This window comes from Anomalospiza imberbis, chromosome 1 (genome assembly GCF_031753505.1).
Source record: "Anomalospiza imberbis isolate Cuckoo-Finch-1a 21T00152 chromosome 1, ASM3175350v1, whole genome shotgun sequence".
NCBI lineage: Eukaryota > Metazoa > Chordata > Aves > Passeriformes > Viduidae > Anomalospiza > Anomalospiza imberbis.
This window is the reverse complement of record NC_089681.1, coordinates 33,558,076-33,577,327: the sequence shown is the minus strand read 5'-3', so window position 1 is coordinate 33,577,327 and position 19,252 is coordinate 33,558,076. Positions and strand designations below refer to the sequence as shown.

At 37.6% G+C, this 19,252-nt stretch overlaps 1 protein-coding gene across 4 annotated transcripts in view; it reads right to left on the bottom strand.

Moving 5' to 3' along the window:
- Positions 1-19,252, bottom strand: part of NCOA2 (nuclear receptor coactivator 2) — a 189,482-nt gene that overhangs the window by 32,908 nt on the left and 137,322 nt on the right. For all 4 annotated transcript variants that reach the window (XM_068186972.1, XM_068186965.1, XM_068186980.1 and 1 more), the window contains 7 exons: positions 18,177-18,280; positions 13,884-14,061; positions 12,760-12,945; positions 11,797-11,898; positions 11,560-11,700; positions 8,082-8,229; positions 4,710-5,979 (listed from right to left, as the gene is read on the bottom strand). In XM_068186972.1, the coding sequence (XP_068043073.1) occupies positions 4,710-5,979; positions 8,082-8,229; positions 11,560-11,700; positions 11,797-11,898; positions 12,760-12,945; positions 13,884-14,061; positions 18,177-18,280 (2,129 nt within the window). The remainder of the gene's footprint in view (positions 1-4,709; positions 5,980-8,081; positions 8,230-11,559; positions 11,701-11,796; positions 11,899-12,759; positions 12,946-13,883; positions 14,062-18,176; positions 18,281-19,252) is intronic.

Below are 19,252 nucleotides of genomic sequence, written 5' to 3'. Positions count from 1 at the left end.
ACTGAAAGGCAGCTGCACCTCAACATGAAGTTTGGTTTACAAAAAGCTGCTGTTTCAAAGCCTAGCTTCCATGGATTGTGAAGGACTGGATAAGATACTCAAGTCTCCGGAAATCTCCTTCCTGCCATGGGCAATGCCCATGGCTTGTACTGTGGCCCTGTGTTTTAAGGACTTACAACAGGATGTCTTTTGGTGGGGACACAACTTGAAACTAAACCTGACTTGCATAAATTTGAAGTTTAGCTCATCTTCTACTTCAGAAGTACAGGCAAAATATTTGACCATAAGAGGCAAATGAAATCAAATCCTTGCTCCAAACTGGCAATAAATTAAAGGATTATGAAAAGAAGGGAAAAGGAAATGAGAAGTGGAACCAGTACAGTATTTTTCTCCCTGGTAACTGCAATAAACATAAAATTGGCTAGAAATCCTATTAAATTATCAAGCTATTCTATGACTAACATTTGAAAGCAGAACTCTAATTGAAAGACATTCAGAAAATGGAATCCCCATTCTAAGGTTTTAATAGAATTTCAAGAAGAAACAAATGTTTCTCATGAACTTAATAGATTCTGGACTATTAAACCAGAAATAGGTTTTTTAAAGATGAGTGACATCTGTAGAGAAAATATGTTAGTACTGGGAAGATACTGGTTTCTACATAAAGCATGAGCACAGAACAGTTGATAAAGTATGTGAGGAACACCAGAGCAGTGTCTGAGTTTTAGGACAAAAATGTACATACTTGAGATGATTTCTGGAACAGCATTTGTGCAGACTGTTGCATTGCAAAGTCTCTGTCAAATAGGCTGTCTTTAAGGTCTACTGGGCAAAAAAGAGGAGAGTACACTTGTGGAGAACAGGATTTTGTTCCATGCTCCCCCAAGTGATTTCTCAGAGAACAAGCTACTTTAGCAAGGCAATATCTAACACTGTTCATGATGTTTCTCTAATGTTCTCCTGTACTTTCACTCTCCTTCCCCTCCAAGCTGTCAGTCAGTCCTTGCCACATCTGACCACCTCCTGATCACTACAGGGGCTGCCCCTGGCAGTGGACAGTCAGAGAGAGCAGGAGAAGGTAGGTTTGCTGTTGAGGGACACTCTCTTCCCTTTCTAACAGTGGTGAACCATATGAGAACTTGTGGTGCTTGACAGCAGCAGCCCTACTACGGTTGGTGCTGTAGGAAAAACCCTGCTGAGTGTCCCCAGCAGGTCCCTCTTTCGTCCCCTCCGCTACAGCTGCCGTACCTGGAACAGCAATCGGCCTAATAAAGCCTGATAACCATCATCCCACCAAGGAAGGGAAAAAGGTACGGCAGGGCTGGAAATATTCTCTGCCATTTGAGAAAGGTTTCCTGTCAGTTGCTGCTCTCTGCAGAAGAGTCTGTTTAAACACACTACCTAGAAGACTGCTATTTTTAGTACAGTGGTGCACTTCAAAGCATTTCCTGCTCAGAAAGTCACACCAAAAGTAAAAGGAGAAAACGCAATAGCTCTGTTGCCTCCCAACACACTCTACTGCCTTGTAGAGGCCATCCCACTGCTGCTCTGCTGCAGTTTCCAGAGAAACTGCACACTCCAGTGACTAATTACTTAAAAATACAGCATTCCTCAGGGAGGAGAAGTTTTAAATAAACCTGCAAAAAAGGTAACACAAGCACATGGCTAATTTTTACATATGGGAGGAAGAAGGAGGGGGAAGGATGCAGGAGGATGGAAGAATTTAGCTCAAGAATCTGTGTTCTAGTCTTGTACTAAATAGTTCCAGCTTTGATCTAAATTTAGGCAATGAGCACTTCCTGTGGGAGACCATCTTCCAAAGCTGAAGAGTTTTGATGCTAAATATTTTTAGTGATTTTATAATTGGGGTAAAGTGGTTATTTGTTTAAAGGCCTTGCCTTCAGACAGTTAAACACATTATTCTATATTCCCCACCATTTCCTCTCCTACTCCATGCCGGACTTCTGTTTATTCAGCTCCAGGTTTCATTGCATTTTAAGTGGGTTTTAAAGTTCTGTTTACAACCAACAAGAGCAACAAAAGCCCTTCTGTCATTATCCAGCAGTCTTCCATCACAATGACAAGACTGACTGCTCCATACCTTGGAGCTGAGGAAGCCCTTACCGCTTTATCACAACTCCTGCACTGCTTTGTGGTTTTCTGAACAAAGCCAACTCCCAGACCTTTCTGTACCTCTGGTTCTCTCTCTCCTGAGAGACAAACTCTGTCCTCAAATTTTAAGAAAAGGCAACACATCCACAGCCTGCACTTCAACCCCCTCAAATCCCTCCCCAGCCTCAGAAACATAAAATCTAAAAATAAAAACTGAATAGACCATTCACTTTACAAAGTTCATCCTTCAGGAGACCTGATTTTCAACTGCTTGAGGCTGGCAATGCTTGTAGACACTGAAGTCTCTTTCTTGAAAGTTGGTTTTATAGTTAAGACTCACGTTTACATTTAGGGTGAAAGTTGCCTATGGAAAAATAAAGCAGCTAGTTTAAACTGTTCACATATGCTACCACTTGTCAGTGGGAACACCAGAAAAGAACAGCTTACCTCATCTGTTTTAGACACACATTAGGATAAGATTAAAAAAAAAAAAGTATTTTCTGTGTTTCCATCATCAATAAAAGGAGTTTGTAGGTCTACCTTGGACTAACAACAAACTTCTGGAGGGACAGAACCTGCTCTCTGAGAATTGGTTCGGAAGTTAAACTGTTTCTTGTGTACTCCACAGAGATCATGAAAGAGAAAATTTTAATTCTTTTAGAAATTTAATTCTTGGGGAACAAACCATCTGAAGGCCATGATTTTGATCTATGGATGAAGGGCATAGATTTTTTTTTTGTGATTACCAAATTTTACATTCTTGTCAAGTACCTAATTTGGAGGATTGAAGATCTCTGCTTTCAATCTAGTACTGACTTCAATGTGTAGGATCTGAACTAGGAACTGAAATCTATCAGACATTTAAAAAATACACCATTCTTTCCAGTTTAGCTGTAAATTTCTTGATATCTGTATTTTTCTAGCCTAATGAACCATAAGTTCTCACTGAGAATCTAAACCCTACCTCTACAAACACTACAAAATACAGGCTTCTATTGAAAACTAAACTAACATCCAGGCTTGAGGATAAATCAGCGCAAATTTCAGTGAGGAGAAATTAGTACAATTTGGCTTGGTTTCCCCTAAAATGTGGGAAGGATTGAAAAACCACAATTGCTCCTATATAGTGGCAATAGTTGTCAAATTTTGTTGAAACAAAAGCAGCAAAGTAACCTTAGGAGTTCCCTGGATAACAGAGATTTTAACAATGCTTCATCTACACTGGAGTGGCACATTTGGCCTCTATGTTTTGTGGTTATGACCACTGTTGAAAGAACTGTCTACTAGTTATAGACTGCCAAAAGGGCAAATAAAAAAAAAAAATCCAATGTTATGTCTCAGGGCTAAGAAAATGTCGTTTATCCCTTCTCAGCCTCACAATAGAATATAGAAAATATAAACAAGAATGTCTTTATACACACATAATAAAAAGATACAATAGGTTAAAAAAATAAGCAAGCTCAAACCTAGTCTGCACATTAGAAAATATACAAAAAATTTAAAAATTAAGGATATGGCTGTGAATTAGACACAGGAACACTTGCATTGTATGTGATCTGATCATGATTTACAAACTAAGGATTCACACACAGGGCTGCCTAGGGATTAATGACCAGCTGGGAGATTTGATAGTGTAGGACAAATCTAAGGATCATTAACTCCAGCTAGTTATAACCTTCTCAGAAAATGCTTTATACTAAAATTGATATTGTAATTACCCATTTATAAATAACATAAACAGTGATACTGAAATATCAGATTGCTTTCACTGTGTCCCTTTTTCTTGCAAAGCTCTGAAAACTGGAACACTCTGGGTGATGTGGACCTGGTGCTTTTGGAAAGTGAATTCTGCATGAAAGCCAGTGACATAACACTTCTTAGCATTGGTCTCAACAATACACAATTTATTACTGTGTTGGGCAGCACAGCAACAAGTGATCTTGCTCAGAAAGCAAAGAAATTCTGAATGCAAAATTCAATGCAGATAACCTTGCACGAGGACACAGGATCCCTGCACTGAATTATTAATCTTTCACAGAAACTTGAGGCTGAATATAAAGAATTTTTAAGACAACAAGAAAACCCCATCAAATCCTCCAAACTGGCACAGAACCCTATTTGCTTTAATTTGCAGGTCAAGCATAGCACAAAGACCAGTAATGCAAAGTTGTTATCAGTCCTTTCAAACAACCCCTGTTCTTGAGCATGAACCTGTTTTCCATGGGTGGAGTGTAGCTGCTATGCTGGGCTAGGTCAAGGACCCTTTCAGGAAGCACAACAGCAGTTCAACCTCAGCCTGTGGGAAAAGCTGTCAATTAGGTAGCACTAACCAAGAGCCACAAGTATTTTTTCTTTGCCTGACTACCATCTGAGAAAGGCACCCTGCATTATCCACCTCCTCCAGGCAGAGCCTGTGCTTTTACACAGTGTGATCATCACAACCTAGTAACACCCACTGGGAAACTGAGTGAAGACTGCATTTCAAAAGACAGGTTACAGCCTCCTGAAGTGCCAGGATGCTACTCTTAGTGGAAGTCAGATGGCAGGAATGCAGGCCTGGAACAAGTCATTCACACATAATGCAAAAATTAGCTTACCTGTTCATTAGGCTCAAAGCTTATCTCCTCTTTCTCCGTCCTCATAGCTATTAACTTTGTGCTACCGGAAGGGTCTGTCTTACTGTCCAACCGCTCCAGTTTTGGGGGTATGTCTGGTAAACCAATATCTTTAGTATCATCTTTATCTAGCAAGTAGCGAAGTAGTGCATTATTATTCTTCTTAGGACTTGCTGGCTCCTGTTTAACAGTCACCTCTGAACCAGGAGCTGTGCTACTGGACTCCTGGTTCAGTTCTTTGCCTGTGGCCTCCGCTGTGAGCTTGGCCAAATCTACAGGAGAACTACTGTCCTGCAATAGTCTGTGCAAAATTTTATGCTTCTCCTTGAGCGAGGTTCCGTGTGCTGAACCAGACCCAGGCAACCCTCCCGTGGAGTCCTTGCTGATGTCTCCCATGGTACTGGACAAAGGTGAAGGCTCCATCTGATCTGATTTGGTGGTCAGCAATTGTAAGAGCTTTGTCTGGCTTTTTCCATCGTGCAGTTTATTCTGTCCGTCAGATCTCTCGCCACTGACAACCGGCGGCATGTTGCTATCGCTGTTGTCTTTCTGTTCTCCTGAATGGCAGCTGCTCTCTGCTTGTCCAGTTGTACCTTCTGACTGCTCCCCATATATTCCAAAGCAGTCTTTAGAGTCCAGGCTTCCCATCTTGCTTAGCTGGGGAGGATTCATATTCACAGGGGAATTTTGTAAATTTCCCATTTTTAGGTCAGGTGAAGCCAACGACGATCCTAGAGAAACGCCGTGGCCCTCGCTGAGGGCCTGAAGTGCGTTCAGCGAACTGTTGGTGTAGTTATGGCTATTTCCTGTGCTGCTGCAGACTCCCACAGGTGAATGTAAGCTTCCTGCAGGGGAGAACTGACTGGGTGGGATGCGAGGACTTCCTGCCACTCCAGGGCTCACGCGATGCCTTGGGGAAAGCATAGAGTTTGGCTGCCCTGGGTTCATGCCGGGGCTGCTTTGTGAGGGGCTATTCATTTTTAGTGCATAGTTACTACCCTGAGGAGTGGATGCTTGTATGCTTGACACATGGTTCATTCCCCCCGAACCACCAAACCTGCCTGCTGGCATGCCCACTTGCTCCTTTGGGCCATTTATGGCAAAATTTATATTGCTACTGATGGTCATATCCTGACCTGGGTTCCCACTGCACATGGCCTGATGGGCAGGGCTGCTGGAACTAATTGGGTTCAGTATCTTCCCCATTCCTTGTCCAGTCAAATCCTGATTCATTCCACAGACATTCTGCTCTCTATGTGGCAAGAGGAAGAAAAACAGCCTGTTAGCTAAATGACAGTGGCCAACTTGCAATTACATTACGGAAAAAGAAGCAAAACCCCAAACCTCACTTTAAAATAACACAAAACCCCTACAATCAAAAACAAATCAACAATTTGACAAAAGTGATATGCAACTCTACACGGGGCTGAACATTAACAGTATGGTTTTCAGTACCTCATTAGAAAACAATGAAAGAGAGGAAAAACAAAATTAAGCCTCATTTAAATGACAGTCATTAGAAATGCTGATAGGTTACAATTTCACACTCCCTTTAATGTATCTCTCCTCTACAATTTGGCAAGAGCTAACTTCTAGAACTGAAACAAATCTCATCTGAAACATATGACCCAAGAAATACATGTTTTACAAGACAGCTGTGGACAGCTGTTTGCTGGAGTTTTGAATTTCTCTAAGTTAGCCCCACCACAAGGCTGGAGTGGGCTATTTGCCCACCAAGTTCATAGTGAAAAGAAGTTGAAAAAGTCACATTTTTACACTGCCAGATTATTTCAATACTGCTCCAAAACAGCCTGTGAGCCAAGGGAACTACTGGATACTTGTTCAGAATGAGAACAGTCTGTTTGCTATCCAGTCCTGCACAGGCATTTAGGAAAAGGGGAGAAGAAAAACAACAAACCACACACACAGGAGCTGAAACTCATATTTTAGAGATGTAAGCCGCAAGACAGAAGAAACAGAAGAGACACACACACACACACAGAGAAAAAGCTCTTGTGAGAGCACCTGAAGGTCACTTTTCTTTTCCTCAGTAGATTTTAATTAGTTTATGGGAGGATGTAATACACTTTTTACTCTGTGCTAAAACTTAAAATAGAAAAATCGGATATATTCCCAAATGCTAAAAGCTACAAAAGAGACAGAATCAAGTAGGTCAAAAAGGAAAAAAAAAAATGAGATTCTGACAAAAAAATTCGAATCAGCTCTGGACGTCTAAAACCAAGTGCAAATGGAACATTCTTAATACACATTCTCCATGAGACAAAAACCATTCCTATTTGCACAGTATAAGTAAGTGCAGATAAACCTTCAGTTTTGCTAAAGCATGAGTAGTGAAATAGTTGAAGAATACAGAGTAGTGAATATTCTTATTCTGTATTGGTTACCTTAGGTACAAAGGTGAAAAGCATTAACTATAAGAAAAGGGGTATTTTTAAAGCCTTATTACAAATACAGTAGTACCAGCACTCTGCTAAAAAAAGTGCAAGAAAATTTATGAGTACCATTTAAAATTATTAGTGCTTGCTTTTTAAAATTTAATATTTGGCACTTAAGAAAATATTAGGTCTATTCGGAAATCCAAAGAAAACAAATTGCAGACAGCTTTTGGTCAGATCAATCTACAGTTTCTATAAAATGGTTTGTCATAATTATGTTTAGCACTGGTTTTTTTCTCTCAAGAAAAATGATAGAGAGGATCGGGAATAAAGCCAGAAACAAAATCTGATACAAATACACCAGGACATGCAATGACATAATAAAAATTGTATGTTGAAGTTCTGATGTCAGTGATTACTCAACCCTGACTTTAGCATATTATTGGCCGAAGTTTTTGAAAAAAACCCCAAACTAACAGTAGCGACACTTCTTAGGATTGGACATATGAGAGCTACTAAGCCAAGCACCAGAAAAGACAAGGCATAAAGGGAATCAAAGAATTAAATAACACTTTAAGTGCAGTCCTAGTAATCATATTATGTTATTTTAAGAAGAATCAGAACCAATAGCAGAATGTGAACAACAAGAATTCTAAGTTTTCTAGATTTAATTACAGTTGGAAAGTTTCTTGTATCTACTATACAAAATACAGGAAATTAAAACACTGAAAATAAGAACATGGCATTGAAAATCCAGCATGCCGTTTTAAAATTCTGAAATAATCTTACAGTCTTTTCCTGCTGCAAGCATTGATTTCAAAAATCTTACTTTGTTTCCATGATATCAGTTCTGGGTCAACTGAAATCTATCAGCCTTAAACAATCTAATTGCTTTGGCAACCTCATATTTTGCATGACTCTTAGCAGAGTGTGGATGTAAGGAAGTGGCCAAGATTACCTGTGAAGCATATGCAAGGAGATTACAAGCTGAGGTTCACTGGTCGTCTGAGAACGGATGAGCTTGCTCTTCGTTTGGGCAGACACGATGGTGCCATCCGACAGGGAAAAGCGATAAACAGGGCTGAAGGCCAGCCCCTGCCTCAGCACTGCAGGCAAGCACAACAACACAGGTAAACTAATGAGAAACTGCAGGGCAGGTAGCTCAGCTGCTCAACATCTGATGCTCAGCACCGACACCGCAGATGCAGTGCTAATTCAGCAAAACTAACAAAAAGAGCATTTTGAAAAGAAATAGATGCAATGCATACAAAAAAAAAGGATCCCACATGCTGTAGGTGATCAAATGAAATTCTGTAAGGAGTGAAAGCAGTAACAGGAAGATACTATGGAACAGAATGGATTTCAGGAGCAGACAGGAAGTTCTTGATGTCCGTTTCACTTTTCATCAAATATGTGTCTAATTCTTTTTTCTCCCGAAACACTTTTTCATTGTACCACCTACACCTTGATGATTTAATATGAATGTCCTTATTTTTTAGATCATGTGTTTCCATTAACCTGTATATTCCTCTCCTTATTGCCTGCCTAAATTGTCTTGCAACAGTTACTCTCAGGAATTATTTAGTTTAAAAAATGCATAAACTCTTACATGAGAACAATTAGGAATGAGAACTGGAAAGAGAAATTATTACTTATAAAAGAACAAATACAAAATATATATATAGCTCAAAAAATTAAAAATAAAATTACCTAAATCAAAACTGGGGCTCTGCTACCCCTTCTCAGTGTTGACTGCATTTTAGGTTTGGGGTTTACTTCACTGTACACATTCTCCAGCCCTTTAAGTTTTTAATGTAAACCTGAACTTCAACAAATTCAGTTCTCTAACTTCCATACTCCCGTGTGACACTTCTTTAATGAAAAATTAAAACATGTTATGGAAAAGCAAATCTCCCAAACATTTATTCTACTGTTCACTCTCCACCATCAATGAAACAAGTGCGGTCACTTACAATTTCTAGTCCAAAAGCAATCACATTAGGATTGCAGACATGAGAGAAGTAAAACACTTCAAAAATTTTCATATAACCATTTAGGGAAAAAATAGGAATTAAGCACTACAAACACATTTAATTTCTTGGTTTTTCATACATATATATTTTCTGTGGGGTTCTTTTTCTCTTCTTTATTTTTTTAAAAATTACTAATATCATGTGATCTTCATTTCATTGCTAGTCTTTTAGTATTTCCTGTTGTAATGAAATGATGTGGTTTTCCAAGTGTGGCCTCTATTTTTCTGGTCTACAGAGCTGCCACATTTTCAGCCTTGGAAGACTGGTTACGATTGCTTTCCTTCCCTGTCCCCCACTGTTATATATTGTTCTGCAAGGTTGCAAAGTATTATCTAGGCAGTGAGAAAACAGGAAGCACAATTTAAACAACCAGAAGGGGTTTTTCAGAGTAAAAATTTAACAAAAAACAAAAACCTACAACCGTGAAACAATACAAAACAAAATTTCACTGTTAGGTATGTCATTGTTTCAGTTTAACCTTTGGGCACCAGAAGGTCCAAAGCTCTTAACTTTAGCATATACCACATCAGGAAATTCCAGTACTCAATGCCAACAGGATACAAGTGAAATCTCTACTTAAATCATTTTCCAAACTAATTCTTTAAGCAAACAAGAATGTTTCCATATTCCTCTTGAGGAAATGCTATTTTTCTGACTGTGGCCAATAAAAACTTACCATATATTCTGCATTTTACACGGAGAGATAATTTTAAAGCATGTTTTTTTATTGTATATCAAGCTAATGCGGCATTTTTTTCACACTGTAATGCTGGATTACATGCAGGAGATCATTACTTTCTTTGCTTCCATTCTCAAACCACAATGACTTGAAAACTGCAAGCACAAAGCCCAAGATATGACTTGTTTTTCTTCTCCATACTGCAGGGCAGGGGAGCGAAATATTTCAGCCATTATTCCTCTTCAGTGCTGCATCATTTGTAGGAAAGTAATTCCTACAAATTACAAAAGAGGTTCTTCCTCCTCTTACCACTCACTCTTTTCACTTTGACAAGAAGAAAAGAGCCCTCTCATTTAGATTAATTCTACAATTTACATGATGATCCTAAGCCGCAACTGCAAAATGATACAGTGTAAACTCCAAAACACTTACATTTTCACCACTTCATAGAAAGCTTAAGAGAGGACTCCTTCAAGCCTTAGGACTTAGTGTAGCAGCTTCTAATTTGGTCAGGAATAACTTCAAGAAGACTGAAATAAAATGCTGGGATGCCACAACACATAACCCTAAATCATCTCTGGCACAAATGAGTCCTTACCTGCAACTGCTCTCTAAACTCCTGGTGTAGCTTTAATTGCATACTGCCTTCTTCAGTTCTGTCTGAAATCACAGCACAAGGCTGTGAACTTTTAGCACTTCTACTGTATATACCCCAAAAACTGTTATCTAATATAACACAGCATTTCTGTGACCCCACATTTCTAAAACACCACCTGAAGATTTCAGGAAAGCAGAACATATTAAAGAACATTTAACTAATGCCTCATGACTAAAGCTCTTTTTTGTTGATGCGTATTTGGTGGAATAATTTGATATTCCAGTTACAATTTCATATCCAAGATGACATGTCTGTTGCTTAATGATCATGGTAAGTATTTGTTACAAGCCAGCTGTAAACCCTGTTCTTTAAACATGAACCCAAAGAATGATGCTTCTGTACTGGAAATGTTCCAGCTATTCCCAACTGGTTTTGAAATTATTTTCCCATGGACTAGATAGGGTTATTTGCTTTTATTAATTTGGGTCTGTGTTACTAGAATTAGAAGTATAAGGGTTTTATGAAAAATGCCCACCCAGTCACTACCACAGAAACCTCATGGGGACCATTCCAAAGTGCACTACTTTCCTATTTCTTACCTGCCATAATCTTGATTGAGTAGAAGTGCTTGTGGTATATCCTATAACACTTATCAGCTAGATACAGTGCAACAATGTAGGTTTCCAAATAGTATAAGAGGTGCAGCTTTGGGAATTTACACTTAGTGTTTCTCACAGGAAATGTGACAGTAAAAGTCGATTTTTGTAGAGAAAGGGAATACAGGCAATGAACTGCAATATGTGAGTTTAGGTTTTGAAGGATAATGGACAGTGAACATTTTGGTGGACGACATGCAAGAGTCTTCCCTTCCAAAATAATTTTGACATTTTGAAGATTTAAAACACACTCCAGGATAGCAAGTTCTAACAAAAAGGCTGAAACAACCAGTGAGAAAGCTGAAGACCTCCCTAGAGAGCCATCAGAGTGTGTTAAGCAAAACAACTTGAGAAAGGGGCTGTCAGTAGCTGGTGATTGTTCCCTCAAAGCATAACAAGGAGAGCACAACCGAAAGATACAAATGGCAAAGAGGTTGAATATATAAAGTGCTAAAAGTATGAAAACTAACCTTCCTGGTGATGCCTCTTGGCAAAAGATATTTCTCCCTCATGCTGCGAATGGAACCTCTGAATGCATCTTCTCACCAAATCCTCCCAGCCAGGTTTCATAGCTGCTCGCATGGTACTTGTGTCCAATGAAGTTATTTTGCCTGATATTAGATACATTAGAAAGTATTTGTTATAGCAATTTCTCCAGTGAGGAAAAGGAAATAAAATTAAAAACTTCTACTCTTATTTCACAATACCTTGAAGATCCTGGCGTGTAGTAAAGCTCTCTGACGAAGGAAGAAGTGGTCTTTCCTTCATTGGAGCTCTTCTTGCAACACAAATCAAGCAAGACTGCAAATCTTAGAGAAAAATGTTACTTTATTTAATTTTTATGGAAAGGGAAGACTTTTGCTTCCACAAAGACTTCAGAAATACTTTTAAAACATTCCTTTAATCTATTTAGACCAAAAACCAGATTTTGTACCAATAAACACATAGACATAATTCAGTGGGTTTGTATCTTCATTACTTCCTAAAACATTAAATAAAACAGGAAAGGTGGGTTTGTTTTCTTTCAGAAGAAAACTTAACAAGGACTCCACCACAATCCATAAGTATTGGCACATGTTTATGAATTTACCTGTAGTAGCTCAACCACTCAGGAAGTAATAAAAGAGAATATACTGCACACACAAAAAGCACATTTCTTCAACACTCACCACTCTGTACTTTCTAAGACAAATTTCTTAAACTTGCCTCAAATGCTTGCTGTTCCTGAGAACTCACCTTCACAATAACCATTTTTACTTACCTGAATACTTACAAAACAATCTGAGGAAATTTACCTGCTGAAGTAGTAAATGGTAAAGGAAATGGTGAACCACAATTGTCTTCACATTCTAAGAATTCAAAAAATTGCCCTTTGAAACCTTCTCCCTAATCAGCTACATTTTTCTTACAATTTCAGCAATATAAAACTAGGGTATCTCCCTTTGAGGTAAACAGAATTTCTCTCAGTTCATTTAACAAATAGGTGCATGCAAGTGTATACTCTCATAGCCAATACAAAAGTACAGCTAAATAAAAAAAAACCCTTAATTACTAAATTAACTACAGTTAAATTAAAAAAAAAAACCTAAGAATTTTTCCAATTTTAAGACTTAGAGGTCACTTTATCAACTGCTCTGAAATTGCATTTACAAACTGGAAATGGCAATTACCTTCACCGTCCTCCTTGAAAGAATTTGGTTGAGAAACAGCAAAGCACTGCATAGTTTCATATTTCTGATGTGCTTCCTGGTTATCGTGGCCTTCCTCAGAATCAGCCAGAGGTTTTACCAGCATCCGACAATTGAAGGTATGGCTGTTACGCCTAGGAGTGTCACCAGACCAAGATCCCCCATTCACTGAGCAAAAGCAAAATCAGATAGTGAGACAAATCTGGTACCAGGCATTTCTGCTGCTTATCCACAGGAAATTAATCAAGATGTTTTACAAACTGGTTAGGAAACAAGCTCATGTAACAACAACAACAACAATTTAATTTTAATATTAAAGTCCAAACCAGCACATAACTAGGTCATTTATAAAATTAATAGAGTTTAAGAGCACTGCTAATTTGTTCAGCTATTATGTTTTTTTCAAGTGACTTAAAATGACACACTAGAAAAGCAGAACAAAAGTCTAAATGCAGTAATATATTGACTTCAGCTATTTAGCTATTTACATTTTTGCTTCTTCAGAGTATATAAGTACAGTAATAAAATGATAAAGTGAATTGAGTAATACTTTTTAAATTGCTGTGAGTAAATGAGGAGCCCAATATTGACTTTCTCTTTCTTTCATCTCCTCCAAAACTCAATGACATTAAAACTAATATTAATATGAATCCAAAAATGGCTGCAACTAACAAAAACAGTTTTTCAAAGTTAAGTATTGCTGAGAACAAAAACATTGAAATAAAAATTCTAACATAAGGAGGTTTCTGATTTTTCTTTTATGTTTCTCCTTTCCTGGGCCATTTTTGGAACAAACAGCCTTGACAGAGAACTAACAGAGAGTTCACATAGCTAATGCTTTTAGTGGTTCACTCTGGAGATCCATTAAAAAATATCAGCTAACATGAATTACTAAGAGCAATTTTAACAAAGAAGAATCTGAAAAGAGAGGAGGATGCTTTTGAGAATAATATTAATCATTCATAGTCTATATATACATTAAAAATAAATAATGTATATGATGAAACTGTAAGTAGTGTCAGGACATTAACTTAAGTTATTGAAATGCTGACTTACAAAACCAAAGTTAAATAAGTAATGGTATGGTATCAGGAAAAGTTATATACCTAAAGATTTTGGCAGCAGGATTTTGACAAATTCATTGTGGTCCCCTACATGCAGGATGCTGTATATGCTTGTGTTCATCAGCTCTTCTTGGTTGTACCTCAGGTACTGTGTCACATTCTCAGAAACAAACACAACATTACCTTCTGGATTCACTACAAAGAAGAACCCATCTAGGGCCTAAAGGGGGAAAAACAGAAAACCAGAGAGAGAGAGAAAAACACAATAGCAAACAATCAGATTAACAAAATACACAGAAAACAAATACTTCATTCAGAAGACATAACTGAATCTTTCCTCCTCATCCATCCCAGTTCTTACATTATTGTCTGTAAGAGAAAAGGACACATTTCAGATTGAGCATCTATCTCACTTATATGACACCAGTGTAAAAGCACAGAAAGGTACACACCTTGCAAAATAATGAAACCCACAATCTGCAAGCATGACTGCAGATGGTAGAAATATATCATCCCTCTAACTTTATGTCATATGAGCAGATAAAGGGGGGATACAGTTAAACTTAAAAGCACCGAAGCTTTTTGTCTAAGCATTCAATTAACAATCTACACAGACTTCTGCAGCTTTGCCTGATTTATTCACCTCTCTAAGGATTGGCAGGAAATCACTAGAAGAGTTGTTAGTTATTGTACCTCCAGGGACAGAAATAAATTAGAAAAACAGGCCACCCACAATTCATTGTGGGTCAAAACCAAGTAGATCCATACTAAATCTGAACACAGCTCACTCTATAACAGTCTGAACAAGGAGGAGCTGCCACAGCAAGCACAAGGCAATTTTGATTTGACCCAACTTGTATACTGTACAATTCATGTGTTGGTCTTAGCAGGCAGTTCTGGTTACAGAGAGATGTTTAAAATATCACACATTACTAAGCAGTTAGCAAATCCAGACAATAAAAGAGAAGGCTAAGGATGGACTTTACTTCTGCCTTCAGCCACCTAGCAGAAGGCTAAAGAGAAGACAGAACCAGGCTCTAGGTTTGAGGTTCACATGGGAAGAATCAGATGCAACAGACACAGGTTGCAATTCAGAAAATTTCATGGAGATAAAAGAAAAAAAAAATCCACCATGAAGGTGGTCAGATATGGGAAGAGGCTGCAAAAACACCTTCCAGAGATATTCACATCTTGACTGGACTCGGATCTGGGCCACCTGCTGTACTCAGACCAGCTTGCAGTCGGATGTAGGAATACACAAGCTCAAAAGGTTTTTCCCAGACTAAGTTAGATAACTTAGATAATGATTCTGAACCAGGGGAGGGTCAGTAAAAGCACAAGGCATGAGGAGCAGCTGAGTCAATGGCTGACAAACACTTTCTTTGTTCTATTTTAAAATTAAAACATAAAAACCCACAAATAAATGTATATGCATATACTTTTCCTGACTGTCTCTTAAATTAAGATAAATCAGGTCTCTTTTTTTCTCCTGTTGGCACAAATTCTAATCTCTGACATTGTTTTTTATTATTGCCTTCTTTTTGTTTCTGATAATTTTTGGTTCCTCCTGTTGATTCACTTTCTTTGTGAGCTCCATCCTTTATATGTATTTTCTTAATATTCATTACATTTCCTGCTGAGTAGTATTTATTTTAACTAACAAAGATTTACAAATTAGTTAATAAATTGAGGCTCTAGTATAATTTTCAGCATAATAATTTCTAGTATAATAATCAGTATCTCTGCTATGGATTAGTGTCTTAGGCTGCATTTCACCATTTAAACCCAGTGTAAACATGGCCTGTTTGATTTAGTACTTCCTACATCACAACAGCAACCTGTACTGTGTGAGGCTATGAAGAGCTGGAGCAGAGCTGAGTCAGCTGAAAACTAATTAAAGAAAAAAAAGATGTTAGCCACATCAGTCTCCAGCTGGCCAACTATAGAAACCATGGTATTTAGAGCTGGCAGAAGGGTGTGGGTTTGGCTGAAGCATCCTGCTTGGCAGCTGTTGACACATTAATTCACAGGGGCTGCAAAACCAAAGCTATCACAGATGTTTATTGGAGTCCTAAGGAGAAAACTTTCAAAGGTGGAGAGAGCAAGCAAGAGATTACGAGAGTTACTGGCATCCCACAATAATCTTCAGTTTTCCCTACTGTTTCCTAGAGTGGCAACTTGTTTGGCAAAGGAGTGCTCTCTGTGCTGCTCCCTCACAGCTGTTTCTTGAGTTGATCACAGACGTGGCCATCTGGGCTTAGAGTAACAAAAGGCCTTATATTTCAGCCTCTCATTTCTATTCTCTTAAGAAAATAATCTTGCAGGTAAGCAGCAGCAGGCTTTTGAGGAAGTTAGTGCACCAAGACACTTGAATATTTTAGAAGCCTCCACTTTTGCAGTAATTTCCTACTTCTGTTCCCAGATGTGAGCCACCACAATCAAAAACTTTTCTTCAGAGCTATTGGGAAAGTGGGTGAACAAATAATGGACAGTATGAAGAAGAGAAATCAAGGAAACAGATATTTTAGATTATATATTGAACAGAAAATACATTTGTGTTCTTTGAGATGTTGTCATCTCTCTCTTGGCTGTTTTTCCACACTTTCTTCCTATAAACTTTATGCTTTAAGCAAGAAATATGTTAAAATATTCCTCAGAGGCAGCTGCCTGATGAATTTTACTCACTTTCTTCAGCTGTAAACACCCATTATTTTGAGGATTCTTCAGTTTTATTCTTTAATAAAAACATACAATTACATTTCTAAAGCAAATTAACTAATAAACTGTTCATCAGCATTGCAATTTTTATTATTATTTGGCAATGAGAAAAGGTAGGTTTTTTTTAAGAGGTTGTATAAAAGGGTTCTGTAAAGATTAAATAACTGAATTGCATTTCCTTAAGGTGATAAATACACAAAGAAAGCATCTGTACTCTTTCCACAGCAAATATAGAACAACTTTCAGTCCTTTTTAAGTTTCCTGGTGCAAAAGGACTGTGGTTCATTAATTTCCACAATGTTTCATTGTTCATATGCAAAGAAAAACTAAACTAAATTAAATGGAACAACAGAATAAATGGGTGATTTTACATGTCATGTTTGCTGCAGTAGCCAATCACAAAAGATAAGCCAGGAAATATATAATCTTATTCTTATTTTCCTTGTGATTAAAATAGCTCCTTACGATTAAATTAATAGAAAATTAAAGATAAATTTTAACACAGCAGTGTAAGAGATGAATGCATAACCTTATTTAATAGCAAAAAACAACAATTCAGTATGTATAATAAATATTATCAATATAATAATAAATATTATCAATTCAGTATGTATAATAAATATTAAATTAAATAAATTAATTTGTTACCTCACTTTTCAAAGAACAATGCCTCCAACATGTCTAATCTTATGTTTTGCAGTGTGAATTTGGAGCCTTTATTTCATGCACAGTATAGAAAACTATGTCTTCATTTGACCAATTGTGAAAAATAAAGCAGATACTTAAAACTGTTATACAGGCATTCGAAGTGACAGAATAATTATGCTTCTGCCAAAGCTTTAGCTCGATTCAGAGTTTGTGTTTTACGTTACCTAAAGTTACATTTATTCTTCCTTACAGATAAAGTCCACAGTCAGAACAGGATGGGAATAAACAGTCTTCAAGTGAGTTTAAGCAGATAAAGCAGTAGTGTACATGACATAAGGATCCCTGGTAACATACCTACCCAACATTACTGCTAACACACATTTGGAAGCTAGGTTTGAATCATACAGCCTTTTGGGGTATCAAAATAACAGCCAAAATCAGACAGAAATCTTAACTGAACAAACTAAAATACACATCTTAAAAATCTCTCCTAGATTACTTTCGTATTCTAGAGGCAAAAGTCCTGCTTCAAGCACTGAAATGATAAAATATTAAAGCAGTATAGCAATGACATGCAATTTTAGAGGAATATTATTCATTTGTATACTACAGAATATATAAGTCAGTGGTTAAGTGCAACAGGTCTTCCACAGCTGTTGTGGTTCAGAAAAAATAAAACATGCACAATCATGTTATCACGCCCAAGACTTGCTATCAGCTGAAGCCCCTCAAGCTGTGTGTGTTACAAAGAAGCAGAACTCTGTGCCTCTCCCTACTTCAAGTTAAAGAGAGTTTCACCACTGAATGCAAGAGAAATAAATATGCTGCTTGTCCTTAATGACGTAATTCCAAGTAGCCATGATGGCTTGTCTCTCTTGATCATTCCTTTACAGTGACCTCTGACTACACCTTTTCATTTCAGTCATCCTAGCAGAACTGCCCTAAATACAGGGATTTTGTGCTCTTTACCTCAAGCATCATTGGTCCAAGCGCATCCTTGTCGATGACACTCTGACCTGTAGATGATACATCTGCTTTCTGCACTTCATCTTCATTAGCTGCTGCCGCTTTTTCTGCAAGAGAGAATACCATGTGTTAAGGGACAGCAGTCTGATCTCACTGATACACCAAGAGCCCACAGAGTATTGAGAAGAGCTGTGAAATGCTTACAGTGCAACAGTTCTGAAAATGAGATTAGACAGTCTCCCATAATGATTCAACGGAAGCATAGCTAGCCTATTTGCTTCTCAGCTTTCAGGTCTTATGACACAAATGAAATAATTTCTCATGTTTCTCTGCTAGACATTTCACCAAACTACAGAGCCTAACACCGGGCAAAGACAAGGGCTCTTTATGAAGGTGCAGTGGGCAAAAACTAGGATCAAGGTGTAGTCAAAGATTGATCTAAAAGAGCACGCAAAGCTTACAGCTGCAGAGCTTTTCCATGACCGCTATATTTAGAAGGAAAAACATAAGTCCACAATCTACGGTTTCAGTACTGAGAAACAGCGGCCTCAGTTCTGCTCCCATGTCTCCACCCACATTCTTACTATCACGTAATTTTCATACCGCCTTATTTACCAATATATTATTAGAACTACATAAAATTTCAAGTGCTGCATTTGAAAATTACAGGCAAGAAAATAATGATTTCAGGTTCCTGGAACATAATGCCATACGTTAAAATGTGTTGTATAAAGCATCGCAGGTTATACCCAACACCACATGTAAGGGATATTCACAGAACTTTCAAACCTAGTGGGTTTATAATTCCTATCAAGAAATGAACTATATTAATTCTTCTATTTCAAGAATGATATTTTTGTTTAAGGATGAATTAATAAAAGTAATGAAACTATTATGTAAAATACATATTCTAATGCACATTGTACATTAATGAAACTAGTTACTTTTTGTTGTTAGTTCTATACTCAAAACATTACTATTTTTCAAGCAGCAGTTATGCAAAAGCTAGGGCCATCCTGCAATGTAGAATATTAAAAATAATTAGAAATTTCTTATTTTTTAGTATAATGCAATAGATT